Genomic DNA, 22,078 nt, shown 5'->3' on the forward strand with positions numbered 1-22,078 from the left:
GTAACAGTACTCGGTAGAATGAACTGAATAGAATAAGAGTTGGAACTTGAGTGAAGTGACTGATAGCTTCGGCCACTAGTCCTTCCCAGCCACCAAAAGATCCCTCCTGGGCAGCCTCTTAACCTGTCGATTTTTAAGATGTTCTTGACCCCTCTTGAGATGAGATTGTAACTGAGAGACTAGTTTAGACTTTGAGAGGGAAGGTAAATAGTGAGACAGCAACCGAGAACGTCCAAAACACTGTTTCCTAAAAAGTCGCGCTAACTGTCAGGATGTTGGATCAGGAGAGTAAGTTGTGGAACAGAAATTTCTTAGGTTCAGGTTATTTGACAGGCAGGTACCAGGTGTAGGCTACCAGCATCATGGCTTTAAGGGTAGCAGAGACACACTGGTGCCCATTCCATCCACTGCAGAGGAGCCAACACTCAGAGAAGGGTCCAAGGGCACTCATGAATCTGTTCTGGAAGGCCTCAAATGCAGTTAATAGCACCTGAGCCAAGGGCTAAGACAGTGTTCCATCATGAAGTTGTAGTTTTCCTGTTCTATGTTTTTCATTTCATTCTCTTCTCAGGACGGTCAATTCTTTTAATTATTAGCAGGTGACAGAGACTGGTTCAGGTAATGATAATGAGGTATTGGGGATGAAGGAGAAGTTAGTAGCATAATCGGTCCAGGCAATTACTCTATTCAATTCAGGGGTAAAGGAAAATTTGGAAACCTTGGAGCTTGGAGCAAGTGCGAGGGGCTATTGTCTGAGTAGCTTTACAACCGTAAGTATGGTGACCCCATAGTTAAAAAGAAGTACACCCAGCGATGCCAGTCCAGTAATATTCAGACTTGAGCAGGCATCCTTGAGAATGATTATCATTCTTGGGTGGGTAAGGGTTTAGACCAAACATAGCGCTGGGCATGACCTCACGTGCCTCAGTGATTATATCAAGTAGGACTAGTTCTCTTTCCACTAAATATTCTTGAGGTACCCGAATTATGGGTGGGAGGTCACTAGGGGAAAAGTACAACACCTAGGTCCCTTAGTCTGGAGTCACCCAATAGTTTACAAGCCGATCACTGTTTTATGTACAAAGAAACCTGAGTATTGGGAGACTGGGAAGAATGAACAGACAATAGCCCGCCCACAAGTGTTGATGAAAAGAACTGATGACATTATTAGAAGTGTGTATATTAATGCAAGTTGAAGGAGATTGTATATGGCATTATTGATAGACATAGGATGATGCTATTGATGAACATGAAGTGTTTAAATGTATTCTGAGCTTAAAGACATGCGGTGGACAGATGAACCTGTTAGACATGAAGAACTGTAGTAGAGTATACTGGATAACTGATACATGTTCTATTGTATTCTGTACCCTTCCAAATAATGTATTACGTGTTTTATTGCACCCTTGAAGGGCATACAAAAGGTTATCTCCAAGCTCCAGAAGTGTACGGTCTATAGTAAAAGAAGAAATCATTTTGAGGATTAAGACTCTCTCTTATGATAACTTGTTTTCATACACCAAGGGGGACTTGCATTACATAGCAATGAAACGTGGTACTGAGATCCTGCATATAACATCTTTAAGGTGGTAGTTTATTATACTATCAAAGGGTGGAACTGTCGAAGTCGTATAATTAGATGAACTAAAGTATATTGGTTAATATTGTTTTATTCGTCGATTGCACTCAGTATGCCACGCTACACGTGGCATACGGCGATCGCAATGGTAAAATACGCATGTACACAATCGCATTACAACATTTAGTTATTTATGTAATTCATATTCATATTGGTTCCGTTACACAGTCATTTATGAGCAGATAGTATTTAGTTTATTAGTTCATATGTCATATCTGATATCCTATTAATCCCCTTTACATCAGCAGCTGTCCGGTGCATTCGGCGAAGAGATCGCACATTGCATACTCTAGTTATTGATGTTAGCGAATAAACCTTTAATATGATACTGACCATAAAATGCTAATAGACTAATTGTAACTGGAGATTCAGGCGGGAAGAACAGAGCTCATCCCCTGGAGAGATGACCCCCACCTTTGTATTCCTTAGATTGAACCAGCCTATGACCTGTTTACCCTGGACCCATCTGAAGTCTGGACCTATAGAAGCAAGCCACGTCATCTTTATTGTTCACTCTGTAACACTGACTGCATATATAATCATAGCTGCACCCCCACTAGCCTCAGTCTACTCTGACCACAGTATTCTAAACAGATATACTGTTCACTGGGGCCCATAGTAGCGCAGCGGTATGTATGTATCTTTTGGTATTGGCTGTACTGTACTGTATCATAATATAATCATGTATTGAACTGTTAAACTTTGCCTCTACTAAAATAAATCACTTTGTGCGTTAGAAACACAATACAATCGCTTGGGCAATGCTTATTTGAAAACGATAGAATTACTTTAATAGAACCCAGCAGATTTACAAGTGATAGGTGTCAAATAAATAGCTAATACTGCTAGGGGAGGAGATAGATGCAATAGGTTGTGCTAAAGTAAAGCCCTATGCAGAGCTAGATTACCTAGCACCCACCGTTTTTCAATGAAGCCTTAGAATTTAATGTTATCGCTCATGTACACCATACCTTCTACTACAGAGGGGATCATCCAACATAGTGAGTCTGGTTGGGGTCCAGACCATTATAATGTGAAAGGGTATTGGATGTCACATTTATTTTTCACCTGTTTAATGATCTTAACAAGAAATATAATAACTCTCCTTTGGCATTCTTGGATTAATGCAGCCTAAATATTCCTAGTATAACATCAAGATCCTATAAACTATTTCACATAAATACATGTGGAAAAGATAATGATTGCAGATGGAACAAGGTGTGAGGGAAAGGAGGGAGCACATTGTCACCAACAATACCCAGGTAGGCTGTAGTATTTAAATGATGCTCAATTGGTATTAAGGGGCCTAATGAGTGCCATGAATACCTTCCCCACCAGCCTGCACTGTTGACACAAGGGAGGATGGATCCATGTTGTTTGCAACAAATTCTGACTTTACCATCTGCTTGTCACAGCAGAAATTGAGACTTGTCAGACTAAGCAACATTTTTCCAATCTTCAACTGTCCATATTTGGTGAGCCTATGCCCAGTCGCCTCAGTTTCCTGTCCTTAGCAGATTCGACATGCATCGCGCCAATGTCTATATGGGCCAAATTAGTGGTTTCTATTTTGTCCCAATGTTGCACTTTTAAATATTGGGAAGAAATGTAAGATACTAAAAGCACACAAAAGTGCCATGTGCAATAAACAGATTCCGAATGTCTCCTCAATCTCATGATTAAGACATTAATAAGTCTAGAACAAGCATTTTAAGAGAAAATTGAAGTTTAAATAAAATTTTAGTAGGGTGAGCTTTTATGTTATGTCCTTCGCACGGTGTAATCTTCACCAGTGTTGGCTAGGTGTCATAACAAGGTTTGTGAAGTGGACTGTAACTTTAAGGGGCAGATTCAATTAGGTGTTAGCTTAGCTGCAGCCGGACATAACCTCCATGTTCGGCTGCGTGCCATGCAGGCTAATATGGTTAAGAAATCTTTCCTCATTTTCCCTTGCTTCTCTATGTGGTGCAACACACAATAAGCAGTTGGTTTTTGGAGTCACATTGCATCCTCTCGTGCTAAATTGAAACTACCCCAAATGTGCTTTGCATAGAAGCAGGTGCTCTTGACCACACAAAACATTGTGGGTCTAATCTCTTTGCTGTTCACAAAGGACTCACTACAATTATATGTGTTGTGCAGTTGAATACCAGCTATTCTCTTGTCTGTCATTTGCTACAAAACCTTGTTAAAAGCTGTTTGCTATTCTTTAAGCTGAAGGAAGTCTGCTGAATGCAGAATAAAGTTAATTATGAGAAGCTCCTGCAATATTTGCATATATATTTGTGAACGTAGCAGATTACGTAGTACGACTTGCATTTAGGTTTGATGCGGTTACAGCTTTCTTTATTTACTCCAGTTAATTGTCCTGAAGGTACAGAAACATGATTTTAAAAACAAGAGCAATACTACAATATAACTACATATGCGAATTGCAAAAGTCGTTATGTCGACTTCAGCTTCCCGCGGTAAAATCGCAAAATACCAACGTCACGACGTCGCCTTTCAAATTTGGCGCTCGAACAGCAATGACGCTCCATAATTTAAAAAAAAAAAAAAAAACAAAACAAAAAAAAAACACCCAAGTCCAGTCAAGAAACGTTTCTCCCTTACAGCAGATGTAACCGTGTAGTTTTGAGCTGTGGTGGCGGCAAACTACAACTCCCGGCAACCCCTTGTCTCCGCCCTAACCACGCATGCCCCTTGCTTGCTTATTCCGCCATTTTGTGAAGCAGGGGTTTGGAGTGATTAAACGGTGAGCAGGTTATCATCAGGCGTCTCCGCTCACGTTTCTCAGTGGTAGTCTGTTCTGGATCACTCGAATCTGTCTGAAAAGCAGAAAAAAACAGAGAAAAAGCTGCCCTGGGGAGGTAAGGAGAGTTAAAAAGGCGGTTTTGCAGGAGCTTTCTCCGGCCTCTAGGTGTCACGATGGGGCTCCGGTTCGGGCGGCTGACGGGGGTGTTTGTCTCCCTCTATCGTTATTGTAATTTGCAAAAAAAAAAAATGTCTGTAGCAAGGGCCTTAGAGTACCTCTCTGTAATTGCGTGATTGTAGCTGCAGCCGCGATGGCTATGGGAGCGGGATACAGTGGGCGGGATATTCCAGAATCGGCCGCGGTTCTAGGCCTGTCCTCCATTTTCTCTTCAATTGCTGCTTGTATCCGCTCTCTCCGTCCATCACGGACTAGATTTTCGGCAGATGCATGTTTTATTTATGTTCCCCAGCCTGGTAGAGGTGTAATATGCTTTGCACTTACCAGGCTATATTCCAGCATATTTACAAATCGCTGTAGACTAGATTCGGTTCATTAGTGTCTGAATAGCCATCACTAAGAAAGACTACGCTTTGCCCTCCGAACATGGATGCTTTTAATAAAGGCCATGTATAACGTATACAACTACCTCTGCCACTTGTATGTTAAGGCCAGGTCTGCTGGGCTTCGCGGCTGCGGGAAATTGTGCGCGGCTCCTTATTAGTGAATAGCAAACTGTTTTTGACGGCGTTGTATTGGATGTTTGTTTAGCCGAGTATTGCACACGGGTTTTAGTGAAACGATTTGTCGGCATATCTCCTCGTGAGCCATGACTAATTATTCTCTATGTGTAGACTTTTATCCTTGTATCCACTGCGACTGCATAGTTATCCTCATGCGATCTGTCTTCCATAGTCCAAAACGAATTGTATCCTTTCGGAAAGCAGCCCAGCGCAAAGGAAGCCTCTACTTCCAGATAGGCAGAGGGAAGACTCTCAGAAGGGATAGAATAGCTTGGAAGAGCTCCCTCTGTAATCAGGCTGTGTTCCCCAATTCAAAATATCTAAATAACAGACAGGTTTATACTATAGAGGCATGCACACACTGTCACACTATTCTGTAATGTATGTCTTTCCACAAAGTTTTACTGCGGCCTTCAAGGTATAAGATCATTGTGAGAAGAAACCCAAGATTGTCTCTCTGACATTAAAGACTTGAAACCAGGTTACAAAGTTTAGTGATTTAGTGGGGGAGGGTTATATATATATATATATATATATATATATATATATATATATATATATATATATATATATATATATATATATTATGCCCAAATTGCTTAATGTTTCTGATAGATGGGGGAAAAAGCACTTTGAAAGAGTAAAATAATGGAAACAATATATATATCCTGATTCATCGTGGAACACAATTTAAATTAGATGGAATTTGCATGTATGTATGCCCGTGTTCAAGAGGATCTCAAGAAACGTTTCTAGTTGAATAAGAGTACAAGTACACTCTGCTGTATGGCACTTGTCATATGCAGACAGACCCAACACATTACAGGATACGCACAATGCTAATGCATTTCTGTATTATAAAGTTCCATCAGAGTGGACAGATATAAAATGTTAGATACATTAACACCTGTTAATATCATTAATAAAAGTACACTTACATTTTATTTAATACATGAAGTGCATTTTACGGGATGTTAATGACAATTGTACATAAAATTAATTTTTACACTTGCTCTTAATTGCAAACACATGGTCTGCAATGCATATGCAACAGTCATCACTATCAGTCGGCACTTAAACCTGCCCTGTAGCTGGTGTAAGTGATTTGGCTGAAAATCATGTACCCGAGAGATGCCCAAAGCTTGAATAGAACAAATGTGAGTGGGCTCAAGCTTGGCACGCCCTTACTGTATGTTGCCTATGTGCATACGCCTCCCTCTTAATTGTTTCTCTTTCTCAACTGGCTGGGCTTAAGGTGCCCAGAATATGGGAGATATGGCTGAGCTTCTTGATCAATTATATTTCTGTCCCATTTGTCTCCTTGTGTAAGTGGCCAAATTGAGAGATACAGCTGTTTTATGTTTGGCCCCACTTCATAGGGCACAACCTATTGGACAGTAAGTGCATACACAGTGAGAGCTCAACCAGCTGTATTTTTCAGCAGTTCTGAATGACAAACAAATGTTCTTATTATGATTGTGATTGGCAGTAATTTTGTGCACGTGTGTTAATTGGCTGATAAAATATAAGTGTGTATAGGCCACCTAGCATACCTAGGCTATAGAGAAGGCAGTCCGCTAAGTAGCAATATGCTTCTCACACTAATCCCATCGTTTGGCACAACCACTCATCACTGGATCTTTTAGATGACTGAATTACAGTTGTACGGTAGATATGTGCAGATTGAGTGATAAGTTTGCAGTGTTCGTTCACTTAGTCATATTTCGGGTAGAGATGTCAAAATGGCATCCAGCCAGTGTAAACATAAATGTTGCCTTTTATTTAGTTCAAAACTATAAAATTTGCAATCTGTGTTGACAATAGTGTTTCAAGCCATTTTGCCCCATAATAAAAAATTAAAAAGTCATAAATGGTAGATTAACACACACACACACACACACACACACACCCACTTTTGTATAAGTGCACACTTTTGTATGGGTGGATGTAACATTTTGCATCATTTGCTGTGAGGTGGTGTGTGGCTCAAATTATTTCTTTGAGTGCGCCTAGTAATACGGCTCCATGACTTTATTTTACAGAACTAAGTAATTTTAAATGAGATTCAAGGGATGGAGATGGCATGTTCCATGGAGGGCTTCAGAGCACTGGTATCCCAATAAAAGTTGGAAACTTGTCCTTTGCCTATGCATTCAATGGGTAACATTTTGTAGGCACATTTGGAGCAATGTTATGTAATAGTTGAAGATACACAAGTGACAATATCACATTGGCCACTCAATTTCACCAGTTTAAGACATAAATGGCCCTGAAACTAGTAAAAAATAAATAATTGTAAATTACCTTTTTTGGATATTAGGGAGAGTATTTGAAAGAGTATTGAAGCTCAACAAACCAGAACCATTTTCCAACAAAACACGTTCACTCAGGTGCAGAATGGGCAGAGTGTTGATATGAATAAATACAGGAACACAATCCTGCAAAAATTCACTATAATTGTTAGCATTAGACTAAGACTGCTGTAAAACAGGAGATTGCTAATGAATCCCTTTAAACATGTAAACTTTCCAAAACAAATTCAAACAGCGCTCTATTAGGTCCAATATAAATACTGGAGATAGAGGGCAAAACACAGAAGCTGCAAAAGTTCACAATAAAACAATTGTTAACTCATAAGGTATCTAATAACATAAATCATTTAAAATCTAGACATATCAATCTTATGCAGTAAAACATTCTTTAAAAGAATTCACATAGAAGCCTCAATACATATAAATTCTTAATGTATGTTTTAACCCCATATTAAATCTAATGGGTTAGAAACAAATTAACAACAAACAGGGCTATCCCTCCATAAATATTAGCTTTTCTCAATCCAGATAACGTAATCAGTCTCCCCAATCAGTCACTTTATAAGTCTTGGAGTATATCATAAATTAGATATATTAAAATCATAGTATCTGTATCTAATAGGATCAGCTGCTTAATTGTTTCTCATTGCTGAGATTAAAACAGGCACTTATAACGCAGATTCCGTATCACCTTTTCTGTCTGCAATAATGTCAACTGCTTACTTTGTTGTTGAAATTTTGAAACAGCAATCGCATACAGCATTAATAAGAAGTATAATCATGGCTCCATATCACATTATCCTTTCAGATGCTTAGCCTTTACCCACAATCTGTGATGGTAACCACACAGCAATAATCCAATCCTCTGGTGACAGAATATTTTTAAACTCTCTGCAGAGTTCACTTCTCTGCTTCGGGTAGAAATATTCTTTTCACGTTTTTTTTTTGGGTTTTTTTTTTAAACTGAAAAGGTTTTTAGTAAGAGAATATGTAACAAACATAGCAGTTACTGCAAATATAGTGCATAATGTAGATCCAATAAATCAGTCAGAACTGCCAATAAACAAACAATCCAAAAAAAGTGACAAACAATAACACAAACGTTCAAATATCTTTTTACGTTTTTAAAGAATGTTTTACTGAATAAGATTACATATTTTATATGGTTTGTTATAGGATACATTGTGAGTTAATAAACAATTGTTTTATTGGGACCTTTTCCAGCTTATGTTCTGCTCTCTATATCTCGAGTATTTATATTGGACCTAAGAGCACAGTTTGAATTAGTTTTGGGAGATAACCATTTTCCAGCAATAAAATTGTCATAAATGTTATACACAATTGTAATTGTGTCCCTTTTATATAAAGGTGTATTTGAGACTAGTTTTCCTGCACAAGTTTTGTAAGAGCCTTTCTTTCGTTATCTATCCCTGTCTATGGCTACCTGCTTGTTCCTATTTCTTCACGTCATGATGCTGTAACATGCAGCCCTGTACTTGCTAAAATCACACATTCATTTTCTTCTGCTATAAACATTCCACTTCATTGGTTACATGTTGTTCTGTCCCCATCCACTTCAAACTTAAGGGCCTTCGTACATATTTTCTGAAATCTTGACTTTTGTCCATCTATAAAGGCTATTTGAGGTATGAATAAATACCAGGCAGCCAATGCTCCGAAAATATACCCCTAACTTCTGGTGGTAATTTTAGTTCATGTCTGTTTATATACAATCACGTGAGTCAGTTTACCCAGTTTGAAATCCATGTTTACATATCCAGATATAATTATCATCAACATTTAGTTATGTAGCGCCAGCAAATTCTGTAGCGCTTTACAATTGGTAACAAACAGTAATAAAACAATACTGGGTAATACATAAATACGGGTAAGAGGGTCCTGCTCGTAAGCTTACAATCTATAATTAACAATCATGTAGTCCTATAATGTCCTAACATTTAATAATTCTAATCTCGCGTAACAAATTTTGTTTTGTCATTAATGAAACAACCTCTGACCCAACATGTAGTGATTTGTTTAAAAGTATACCTCATGAATGAGTTTGTAGAACCAGCTTGTTTATATCTGTCTTTCACTGTTTGATGTTGGATTTGTTTGTAAATAATCTTTATACCTTTTCCATACTGAACAGAAACAATTGCTTCTGTGGGATTATTACAGATGTCTTTCCTCCTTGGTATGTTTTTAACACAGATCTGAATACTCTAGTCTATTGTATACTGCTAAAGGTTAATTTTTTTTTATATAGAGATGTTTGCACTTCCTGATGATCAAATTATATAGTGCACAAACTATCTTAGCATGCAGTGTTTGGTATTTTTGTAGTTCTCCCATACACTGTGCATTACATATGTTACTTTGACAAGAGCTGCACTTCTGTGTTTCTTGTAAAACCTCTTGACTGGGTTTCCTATGAGGGAGTGTATATATCTGGGGGCAGGAATAATGAATGCTGTATCTAGGAAAGTTAAATATCATGTTCCTGACAGGTGCTCTGGGGAGGTGGTAGACAACTGAGCATTACAACAAAATAACCTTGATTGGAATTTTCACAAGAAATCATTTTGTGCACCTCCTACGTGTTGGCCTGAAGAGAGGTGGGCTTTATCACTAAGGAGTAACACTCGCAGCAGAATTACTGTTGGACAAATGCTGTATTTATGGTTTGCAATGTTCATAAGTGACATTTTTACAAATTTTATTCTTGTGTGACTGTCTTAATACATTCCCTCTACTGGATATAAAGAATGGTACAAGCCTTATTTGGGTCTAGTATGATGATTGTGATAAAGCTGTATAATATATATTTAGAGCTCTGATACCTGTCCCTGTTGGTTATTCCATCACACAATTTTTTAAAAAAAACAAAAAACTTGTGTGTAATTTTATTTTTAAAAATTGCATATTTTGCATATATAATATACATGTCATAAGTCTACATGCAAATATAAAATCAATATGTTGTGAAATACATAGATATTAAAATGTAGCATTAATTTGTTTTAATTAATATTTTTGTACTCTAGTATTTTGAGCACTAATGGTCCATACCAGATGAGATGAATTATGATCACATTATAATAATGAACACCACAGAAGTTTATATCACCATCACACCTATTTATTCAATTCATGTTTATCTACATGAATAGGATCACTATATCATCTAAATGGACTGTAATCACACAGGGTAACATAGTAATCATAGGGGGGTATTCAATTGTTTCTTTTAACGCGCTAAAACAAAAAAAAACGAGCGCTCGAAAAAAACCCTTCATATTATACGGTAATTTTGCGCGTGTAAACAGTTAATACGGTACTTACTCGCTGCCAGCTGGCTGAATTTCAGCTCGCTGCTCAGGGAGCTGCGAGATGAAATTTAGCGAGTAATTACCGTATTAACGGTAATATTTTTAGAGCGCTCGTTTTTTTTTGTTTTAGCGCGTTAAAAGAAACAATTGAATACCCCCCATAATGTTGAATGTTTCAATGAGTGCGAAGATATTTAAATAGACTGGTATACACAGCACATGGGATGTTGGCTTAAATCATAAAGTATTTTAAACTACATCACAATTTTTTATATTTTTTAGATATGTCAAATTTTTTCTTTTAAATATATACCCTTATATAATTTACAGTTGGAAATATCAAGCAATAATGAGAATATATAATATCAAATGTAGATAATGAAGTTCTAACCATCAGTTATTATACTAATGTAATATATTAAGATGATAAATATATCAATAATTAGACACCAACTATAAATATAGATGGTAATAACCTTATTCTAATTAATAGGGCTTTTTCAAAGGAGGTGTACTCTCAATGTAAAACGATATTGAGAGAACCAGATAGGTAGGCCAATATGTCAGTCATGAAATCAAGAAGAGATTGGTTGCGATGGTTTTAAAACACCATTGGTGTAACAGACTAGTTGATACCCAGATGAAGCAGTAGCGAAATGTACGTTGTTAGCGTCCTGAGATGCCAGCCAGTAAATCTGTTAAAATAGGAAAATAGTCTCAAATGTAGTGAGGAAATAAATACTACTACAAAAACATAATATAACAAATGTGAATATCCAAATACTGTCACAAAATTATTCTTATTCAATTTATAATTAAGTAATAACAATCACTCTATTTAATAGCATTCTATGAAGATCGATTAAACAACACTTAGGCAGCAGCATTTAGTTATATATGAAGGCTCATGTTGGAGATACTCTTAAAATAGACCAAATCAATAGCGTGCGATTGCAAAGTAAAACAAAATCGCTATCCCAATGGAAGCAAGTTTCATACTTTAATAGTAACTAGAAACTGGGGTTCCGTTAGTCATGCATATTTATCACTATTTTGTGGTCATGATCAGAAGTAATGTTACATAAACTATTTTACAACGAACAGGATACACCTAGTTAAATTAACTAGTGAAACAGAGAGCAGCCAACACACTAATAGGCATAACATGTGAGTATACAATAATTGCTTTTTGATTAAACTAGAGTAGTGGTCACTAATTTTATACAAGTAAAGGTTAAGTGATTCAGAACTAAGGGCCTCATTCATTAAAGATCTTAACTTGAGAAACTTCTTATTTCAGTCTCCTGGACAAAACCATGTTACAATGCAAGGGGTGAAAATTAGTATTCTGTTTTGCACATAACTTAAATACTGCCTGTTTTTTCATGTAACACACAAATACTTGATAGCTTATTTGTACACTGAAATTTAAAGTTGATATTTGTGTGCTACATGAAAAAACAGGCAGTATTTACCTTATGTGCAAAACAGAATACTAATTTTCACACCTTGCATTGTAACATGGAGACATTGTCCAGGAGACTGAAATAAGTTTCTCAAGTTAAGATCCTTAATGAATCGGGCCCTAAATCCATTTCATATACTGCAATCAGTCTGGTAATGGATTGCTAGATCAGCATTGAAACAAATACATAAGTGTAATTTGGATACTGCTGCCTTTAAAACTGAGACAGACAGGAGTTCTGATAATCCCATAAGATCGTATCAAAAGTGATGTGAATTGTAGAGATCAGCAAATATTCACACCTTTATGCTCGTGTTGGAGACACTCTGAATATAGTGTTAATAGCGTGCTCACACAAATGAGAACTTAAATCGCTATCCCTATTCAAGCAATTTTCACAGAGTGCTACCAACTATAAACTGGTGTTCTGTTAATCATCATATCTGTCAACTAACTTGTAATCAGAAGTAAAAGTACTGTATAGATTAATATACTATCAAGAGGATACACAAAGTTTAACTAATCAATGAACAGAGATGGCAGCCAAAAAACTAATGGGTAAAAGAAGTGACCGTTTGAATGAGAAACAGACAGCAATTGCTGTTTGCCTGAATTTAAAATAGTGGTTAAATATTCTGCTTTTTATGATGTTTAGAGAACCAGAATCAAAACTACTTTTTATGCCGTAGTAATTCTGGGAACGAACCATTAGATCAGCATAGTGATCAAATATACAAGTACCAACCGAATACTGCTTCCTTTTAAGCGGACAGAGGCGGTCTGAAAAGTCCATTACATCACATTAATGTAAGATGAGGTGAATTGAGAGAGACAGGGTTGTCTATAGTAGAATTACCAACATACTAAAAACCACTAATTTGTTAAAAAGTATTCGCTAAATCAAATACAATCATACATTGTCACACTTTGGTATTGGCTAATACAGTTGTTTCCGAACTGTGTGCAGCGACGATCTCACAGCGGTGCCGCAGCCAGAGCCGGTGGTAAGCAAGGCTGGGGACTACTTGGTAATTATTTTGTTGTAGGGGTGCCTTGAAAAAATTATGGAGACCTTAAGGGTGCAATGAACTGAGAAAGTTTGGATCCACTGGGATAATTTATTTAATATATACTATGAATGATTCAATGGACAGCTAGGGGAAAATAAACAGGATTATGATATGATAAAATCAAAGTACATCTAAACCAGTGTTATTCAAACCCAGTCCTTGGGACCCCTAACAGTGCATGTTTTCCAGGTGACAAGGGAAATAATTATGCTACCTGTGGATCTTTTACAATATGTCAGTCAGTAATGAATACACCTCATCATCATCACCATTTATTCCACAGCGCTGTACAGAGAACTTGCTCACATCAGTCCCTGCCCCATTGGGGCTTAGTCTAAATTCCCTAAAACACACACTACGGTCAATTTGTTAGCAGCCTGTTAACCTACCAGTATGTTTTTGGAGTGTGGGCGGAAACCAGAGTACCTGGAGGAAACCCACGCGAACACGGGCAGAACATACAAACTCCTCACAGATAAGGCCATGGTCAGGAATTGAACTCATGACCCCATTGCTGTAAGGCAGAAGTGCTAACCACTTAGCCACCGTGCTGCCCAGCTATGCATCGCGTACTATGAAATATAAATAAAGCCTATAATAGTAGTAATACATTCAAAACGGCATTACTGACCCTGGCTGGAAGAGTTGAAAGCCAGAGGTGAAGCCTCACAAGCTCTTGCAGTTTACTGAGATGTCAGTGGGCTTATTGGTTCTTGCTTTTGTCCACCATGCAGCTCTATGCCTTGTAAATGTGTTTTTATGTGGCTGTTACTGTGGTAGCACACTCTAAGTTGACTGACAATATTTCTGGTCACTACTAGAAGAATTATACCTAGATATTGGCTATTCAGCTCCAAGAGCTGCATACCGATAAGTCTGTTGGCCTATAATATATTCTAATGTAAATGTGTTGCAAAACAAACTAATCATGTGGCTCATTTCCACAATGTTGCAACACATGAAAAGTTTGGAACCATGCTGTAGGGTGTTTGTCCAATTTGTACTTTATCAAAATAGAATTTCCTTTACTGCAGTGATGTTAAACCACCTGGGAACATTTTGTTCTATATAATTATATACAATCATGTGCTGTGCTACAGAGTAAACCTGCTATAAATGTGTTTAAGAAGTATTCTGTCCAAAAAAGAGTCTATTATAGGAAATACAACTTAATGGGAACTAAGATGATCAAAACTTGCAGGGGAGCATTACTATAACTTACAAATTATCTCCTGCTTAAATAATGAATTTTAAACATCAACAATTTACCATTTAAGTTGATATACGCCTTACATGTTTTTATATTTGAGAACATAAGTAAACTTTAACTCCATGATGCATTCAGTTATGCAAGGCTGTGAGCAGTAATGGTGGAAGTGTAACTCAAGAACAGTTTAATAAGGATGTTGAACAATCACTCAAACATCAGCAATTTCTAATTAACTTACATGCTCAACCAGTGCCTTGTATTTTTCCAGAATACAACTGCTGCTTGGAAATCAAAACTTTGGCTACAGCCTTTGTTGTCTCAAGCCAAAGTAACTTATTCTTCATGTTTTGGCTCAAGTTCACCACTATCCTGTAATGTAGTACCAGTGCCACCATGTTCTGTCTCCTTGCTGTTTCCACTGGAGTGGGCCATGCTGCTTTTAAAATGCTCAAAGAAGCTATCTCTCTTTACTAAGGACGGAGTCTGTTAAAAAATAAACACCAAGATAAGCAAAAAAAATAGGATAGCCGTTTACGAAATGGATGCATGATGCTCTTCAAAAATACTTTAAAAAAAAAAATGCACGTTGGCTTAGTGGTTAGCACTTCTGTCTCACAGCACTGGGGTCATTAGTGTGATTCCCGACCATGGCCTTATCTGTGGGGCGTTTGTATTTCTTCCCATGTTTATATGGGTTTCATCCGGGTGCTCCAGTTTCCTCCCAAACTCCCAAAACATACTGGTAGGTTAATTGGCTGCTATCAAATTGACCCTAGTCTCTGTATGTGTGTAAAGAGCTTACATTCCCTAACATTATGGGGCAGGGACTGATGTGAGTGTGTTTTCGGTACAGCGCTGTGGAATTAGTGGTACTATATAGATTATGAAAATGTAGATGACCCTTATTTAGTTGAGACTCTACTAGAGTGACTGTGACAACAGTCAGAAGTGGAGTTTTCTTCCGCCAAGGCAGTGTGCTCTTCCTTAACAGCATAAATGTACGTGTCGCCCAGATATTTATTTACTGGTGCCTTCTACCACAGCCCTTTGCTTTGTTTCAGGTCCAGTCAGATTATATTCTGCTCCCTGTCCTTCCCTAATGATCAGTCAGTCACCGTTAAATCTTCCCTCTGTTTAGATGCCAGCAGGTGTCAAATAGTGGCGATGCCATCTACCACAGCCCTCCTCTATGTTTGGGGCACCGCCCAGAATATAAAATTGAAGGATTGCAGCTAGTGTAGGGCAGTGTTTTGTTTGGAGATGAACTGATAAATCACACTGCCAAATATATGTGCAAAAATGTGAGAAGCTTAGTGACACTAGTTCCAGGAATAACGCTCCTTTTGCCTCAATCAACTTTTCCTATGTCACGTCCTAGGAGCTCTTGTATATAGGGTCTATATGGCAGTATTAGGTGTTTGTCTGCTGAAAGGAAAACCCTTGTGCTTGCTGGCCTTGGGGTGCTCCAGAGAGTCCTTCCGACCTTTCACTTCAGTGTCCCTTGTTGAAACTAGTACAATGGCTCCAAGCCTCACTGCTGGTGATTCTCAGGAGATGGCAATACGTAAGTGGTCCGCCTTCACTTTTCTGCAAAACTGGGAGCTTCTCTTCTCTGCTTCATTTGGCATGCTCCCAGCCTGTTTGCTGACGGACCTGTGGTGATGGGTAGGGAACTCTGGCTCTTGGAGCAAAATATTTTGTAGCCTTGGTAGACCAGAGATGTCTCCTGGCTGGGAGGGAGCTGTTGGTCGATCTTTCAATTTAAGCTTGCGTGCCTGAAAATGCCTGGTAGCTCCTGGACATCTGTTAGGCCCCTAATTCAGTGTAAAGTGATACAATTTTAATCTATGAATTTCTGCATACAAGGTATCATTTGCCAGTTGAGATGGGGTAAATCCCTAAAATACTAATAAAATCAAATGCCTACCCATGAACACTCAAGTTGCCCTCACTTCTTTGGTTGGACACAACTTATGACTCAGGTGGGATTGCTAGTGAAGTACTTTGCAATTGTGTGTATTTTTATTGTTTTCATATGAATGCCTTAAGCTAGGTACACACTACACGGTTTTCGTCCAATAATCGGCTCAATCAGCCGACATACGACCGCTCGTTCAAAAGTCGGGTCAGTGTGTGTAGTGACACGATGGTCAAAAGTCTGCCCAAATGGACGATTGTCGCCTCATTTGGTTGGTCGTACCGTTAAATATTTTCATTCCAATCTAGTTTCCATTGTGTAGTGTGTATAAACTTCCGCCCGATCCACAACAGTGAGTACGAAACTACAGTCGTTGCTCACGACAACATGGCTGTAAAAAGTCGCTAACGGGACAGCTGCTCTTCCCTTTATCGTCTAAAAAAAGGCTAGTGTGTATGCAGTCCAAGGACAGAGCGATCGGACCATCGATTGCATGTAAAATCGAACGGCATAAAAAGTTGGTGGAAAATTCTATAGTTTGTACCCAGCTTAGGATGTTTCCAAGCTCAGACAGGAGAGCTATTGAAATGCATCTGGTGGTTTGTCTCTTGCACACATGTGATACTGATTTTGAAGGGATCCTATCATTTGTAAAGAATCAGGCATTTGTACAGGCGTTATTGTGAACACTACGTACGTTTTGCCCAAGTGCTCACTTATGCCAAATTAGACTTATAAACCACAATACAACACTCAAGGTGGCTGTATTGGAAAACAGGGAAAAATAGTTTTATTTATTCAACATTTTTGTGCTCATTCCATCTTCATAAAGGGTACAGAATGGGTCTGAACTGTGGAATAAATAAATAGAACTCTTTTCACAGTCCCATTTGGTTTTAAATAGAGTATAGTATGTTGCGGTACCAGTGACTGTTAGAAGAACAATATAAAAAAAAATCCATTTGGACAAAATGGTAACGCTATCTATCTTGCATAAATAAACAGTGGAAAGAGATTCCATTTTAACAGAAGTATTTTTCACTGGACAGAAGTCGACCTGTTATCCTTGCACTTAGGGGGGTATTCAATTGTTAGCGAGATCCCCGGAAAACGAGCGCTCTAAAAATATTAGCGTTAATACGGTAATTACTCACTGAATTTCATTGCTGCGAGATGAAATTCAGCGAGTAAACTACCGTATTTACGAGCATATTAACGCTAATATATTTTGAGCGCTCGTTTTTCCGGGGATCTCGCTAACAATTGAATACCCCCCTTATACTTTAGTTGAATAGCTGTCCTCATTTAGAGTTTGAAATAAATCTAAGTAAAGGGTGCAAAGCTGCACCTGGTGGACAGTCCATGTTGTGATGCAAGGGGTGCAAATGCACAATGTAATTTCCTTGCATGAAACTCTTGCATGTAACTGACATACTGATAATCTCTATTTGCACTGCAATTTAGAGCTAAGTATGTGTGTCCCGCGTCTCTTCTCTTCCTCCCCCCCCCCCCCCCATTATAAATTTATCAGCACAGTTTGAACTTGCCTCCACTGTGTAGTGCAACATGGCTGTGACAAAGTGTGAAATTCCACCTTCCATCTGGGTTTACTCCTACCCCAAAATTAAGCCCTCTGTGAAGATTAATTTCTTAAACAGAAATCTTTGTACAGAAGTGGTTTATAATCTAGGAGATATTCCACAGAGACAGAGCCTACCAGAGGCAGATTTAACACTCCTTGTGGTAGTGCACAAAATACACCGATTTGGTTTTAGACCACCTTTAACGTCATAGCCACCCTTGACTCTGTAATGAACGCTTTCCAAAAACATGAGTTTGGGGACTCTACACTTAGTTGCCATCAGCACTATTAATCTTTAAAGAATCTCCAAATGTAGTTTCTCCTTTTTAAAGTGATTGCTAGATTCCATGGCAATGTAATCCACTCGATGTTCTCTCCAGCAACTATTTCCTGGGTGCTCCACCCAGCTGTTTTTATTTGCCACCCAGCTCTTGTATTGTAACAGTCTTATAATAGAATAAACCAATGTTTCTCCTATTATAATAACAGGCACAATATGAGCACTGCAACCAGTAGTGTTAGACCACTGACCACCAGTCTGACCAGTCCTGGCAGGTGTGGGCAGTAACTAATATTATTGCAAAGTATTACAATTGCCCCCAACTGGATACTTGTTAATGCCACCCGGCACTGGGAAAGTATTCTGCTGTCCTTTTGTGAGAGTCCAATAACTGGGTTTTTAGCAAATTTTTGATGTAGGAAGATTCTTAATGCAGTATTTTTAAAAGGCCAAAAGCTGTCTGGAAGAAGACTATTTCTTGTGATTGTTTCTCATGTGGCCTTCTGCTTGGGACCCCCCTTCCCCTCTTTGGGGAAGGGACATATTGGTAGTAGGTCTTTAATTTCCTCCTATGAAATATTCTTGAAGCAATTTTTACTGGGCTTCTCTTTGAGACAACACTGAACTGTGTGGTAAAGGTGATTAAATAGTTTAGCATAGGAACTGGTCCATCTCTAAGCTTTGTGCCGTTGTGGAAAAGTCACTGAAAAGGAATTATCAGTAAGGATTAATATTGATGCTAGCATACCATTTGAGGGACCTTTTTTTCTTTTATTTTATTAAAGTAATGGCGTGAAGGCTTTAAGTTTATTTTTGTACCTTTTTATAACTTGTGTTTTTTTTTTTTTGTTTTTTTTCTCCTTACAGTTGGTTAAAATGGAAGGGGAAATGGCAGAAGCCATTGTTGAAGATTCTGAGTCCTTCATGAAAAGAAAGGAAACCAAGACTTATCAGAGACGTAGAGAGGGTGGTACAGATGAAGAGGGCTGTGTTATAGTGCAAAGTCAGGCTGATGTGAGTGATGTTAATAGCAATGTTCAAATGGTTATGATGGAGCAGCTTGATCCTACAATCCTGCAGATGAAAACTGAGGTAATGGAAGGTGTTCCTCAAGAAGGAGATTCTACTGTGGATGATACACAGATTATAACTTTGCAAGTTGTTAATATGGAGGAACAGCCAATTAACCTAGGAGAACTTCAGCTTGTCCAGGTACCTGTAGCTGTGCCTGTTTCTGCCACATCTGTGGGTGAACTTCATGCAGCTTATGAAAATGAGGTATCCAAAGAAGGTCTTCAGGAAGGGGAGCCTATGATTTGTCACACTCTGCCTCTTCCAGAGGGCTTCCAAGTTGTTAAGGTAGGGGCAAATGGTGAAGTGGAAACATTAGAACAAGCAGAGCTTCAGTCGCAAGAAGAATCTACCTGGCAGAAGGATCCAGATTATGCACCACCTGTCAAAAAGGCTAAGAAGACAAAAAAGAGTAAACTGCGCTACACAGAAGAAGGAAAGGATGTTGACGTGTCAGTATATGACTTTGAAGAGGAGCAGCATGAAGGATTGCTTTCTGATGTTAATGCAGAAAAAGTGGTTGGAAACATGAAGCCTCCAAAACCAACAAAAATTAAAAAGAAAGGTAATTTTTGTACTACTCGGTTGATTGTAAATGTTTGTCAACTCCTACATGTCCAAACAATCACCCTTTGATGCAAGATTGGTTTTCACGTCTAAGCATGAGGTCTTTATTACTTGATCTACATTCCTAATGGTGGGCAGTGTACACCAGCCTTATACCAGATTAGAGGGTTTTGGGGTATTTATATTTCTCAATCATCCTTGGGGGACACTGAAGTACGTGGGATATAGAGTGCACTGAAATGGAGCTTAGGCACTTTAAATTAGCTGTCAAAAGCTCAAGTTCCTTCCCTGCTATTCAGTTTATTTTAGGGCTGCAGGAGCATGGCTTTTTTTTTTTTTATGTAGCTGCCAGGAGAACTGCTAGTTTATTTATCTAGTTTTATTGTTGTTTGGGCAAAAGATTATTTTTTTTTATTCTATGTGACGCTTGCTTGACCCTAGCAGCGACGAGTGCATGAAGCGGGCAGCGAATGTTCTGTGATCTGTGCCTCCTGCTGCCTGCCCCAAGCATTGGGACTGCCTCTGGAGGGACCCCGGTCACTTCTGACACATGTAGTGACCGGGATCTCTGTGTCTGACGGCCTTCGACATCAAAACCTCAAACATTACCAATGTGCTGATGGGAACACTTAAAAACAGATCACTATATGTGAACTAAACTAACAAATCAGAAAAAGTGTTGACATATATATATATATATATATATATGTGTGTGTGTATTAGATTAACACATTCAATTTCAGGTTTTCATTAAATCCATAAGGGCTCAAAGTATTTAATGTATCCAATAGGTGTCTTTGCTACAAAGCTGATTGAATCTATCTCCCCACGTATGGTGGGTTTAATTAATTCATTACCAAAAACTTCAAGATCATGTGGATTTGATTTGTGTGCTTTGATAAAATGTTGTGACACGCTATGCGAGATAGTTGTCCCTCTTCCTTGACAACTTTGCTGCCTGGCTTCCTCACCACCTCTCCTCCGACCTCCCCTCCATCATCCTCGGCGACTTTAACTTCCCCATGGACAATCCCACCGACCCTGCTTCCAGCAAATTACTCGCCCTTTCTTCCTCCCTTGGTCTTACCCAATGGACCTCCTCCTCTACCCACTGCCTTTGTCACTCCCTTGATCTGGTCTTCTCCTACCTATGTGGTCTCTCTGACTTCTCCATCTCTCCCTTTCCTCTATCCGATCACCATCTCCTCTCCTCTCTCTCCTCCTCCCCTCCCCCTGCCGAAACCTACTCTGTCCAGACGCAACCTTGATGCCCTTAACCCGGCATCTCTGTCCTCTCTCGATACCCTCCTTTCTCCCCTTTCCTCCCTGGCCTGCCCCAACCAGGCGGTCTCCCTCTACAATCACACCCTCACCTCCGCTCTGGACGCGATCGTCCCTGCCTACTCCGTCCACCCTCGCTGCTCCAAACCCCAACCCTGGCACTCCAAATTTACCCGCTTCCTCCAAAAATGCTCCCGTACCGCTGAACGCCACTGGAGAAAATCCCGCTCCCTGGCTGACTTCCTCCACTTTAAATTCATCCTTGCATCCTACAGCTCTGCCCTCTCACTCGCTAAACAATCTTTCTTTAAGTCCCTCATCTCTTCCCAATCCTCTAACCCCCGCCGTCTCTTCGCCACCTTCAGCACTCTCCTGGCCCCACCCCCTCCTCCCTGACCTCCTTTGACTTCGCCTCCTTTTTCTCCTCTAAAATTGAGGCCATCCGACTTGAAATCTCCTCCTCCATTCTCTCATCCACCCCTTCCCCACTTTTCCGTCCTCTCCCCCTAGCCACCTTCCCCTCCACTCCTTCCGCCCCACCACGGGCGAGGAAGTCCACTCTTATTTCATCCCCCCCCCCCCCTCTACCTGTCCCCTGGATCCCATCCCCTCCCACCTTCTTCGCTCCCTTTCCCCCACCACCTGCTCCCACCTCGCTCACCTCTTTAATCTTTCCCTCTCCACCGGCATCTTCCCCTCCTCCTTCAAACATGCTCTCGTATCCCCCATTCTAAAGAAACCTAATCTTGACCCCACTTCTCCCTCTAACTATCGCCCCATATCTCTTCTCCCCTTTGCCTCCAAAATTCTCGAGAGGCTCGTCTGCAGCCGTCTCTCCTCCTACCTTTCTGAACAC

At 39.3% G+C, this 22,078-nt stretch overlaps 1 protein-coding gene across 2 annotated transcripts in view; it reads left to right on the forward strand.

Annotated features, from left to right (window-relative positions):
- The first annotated feature begins 4,334 nt into the window (after positions 1-4,334).
- CTCF (CCCTC-binding factor) overlaps positions 4,335-22,078 on the forward strand; it is a 39,315-nt gene continuing 21,571 nt past the window's right edge. The window contains exons 1-2 of one of the 2 annotated variants that reach the window (XM_075188808.1): positions 4,335-4,509; positions 19,171-19,939. In XM_075188808.1, coding sequence (XP_075044909.1) covers positions 19,180-19,939 — 760 coding nt within the window. In that variant the 5' untranslated portion in view covers positions 4,335-4,509; positions 19,171-19,179. The remainder of the gene's footprint in view (positions 4,510-19,170; positions 19,940-22,078) is intronic. The other variant, XM_075188809.1, reaches the window with a different exon arrangement.

This window comes from Mixophyes fleayi, chromosome 10 (genome assembly GCF_038048845.1).
Source record: "Mixophyes fleayi isolate aMixFle1 chromosome 10, aMixFle1.hap1, whole genome shotgun sequence".
NCBI classification, from domain to species: Eukaryota; Metazoa; Chordata; class Amphibia; order Anura; family Limnodynastidae; genus Mixophyes; species Mixophyes fleayi.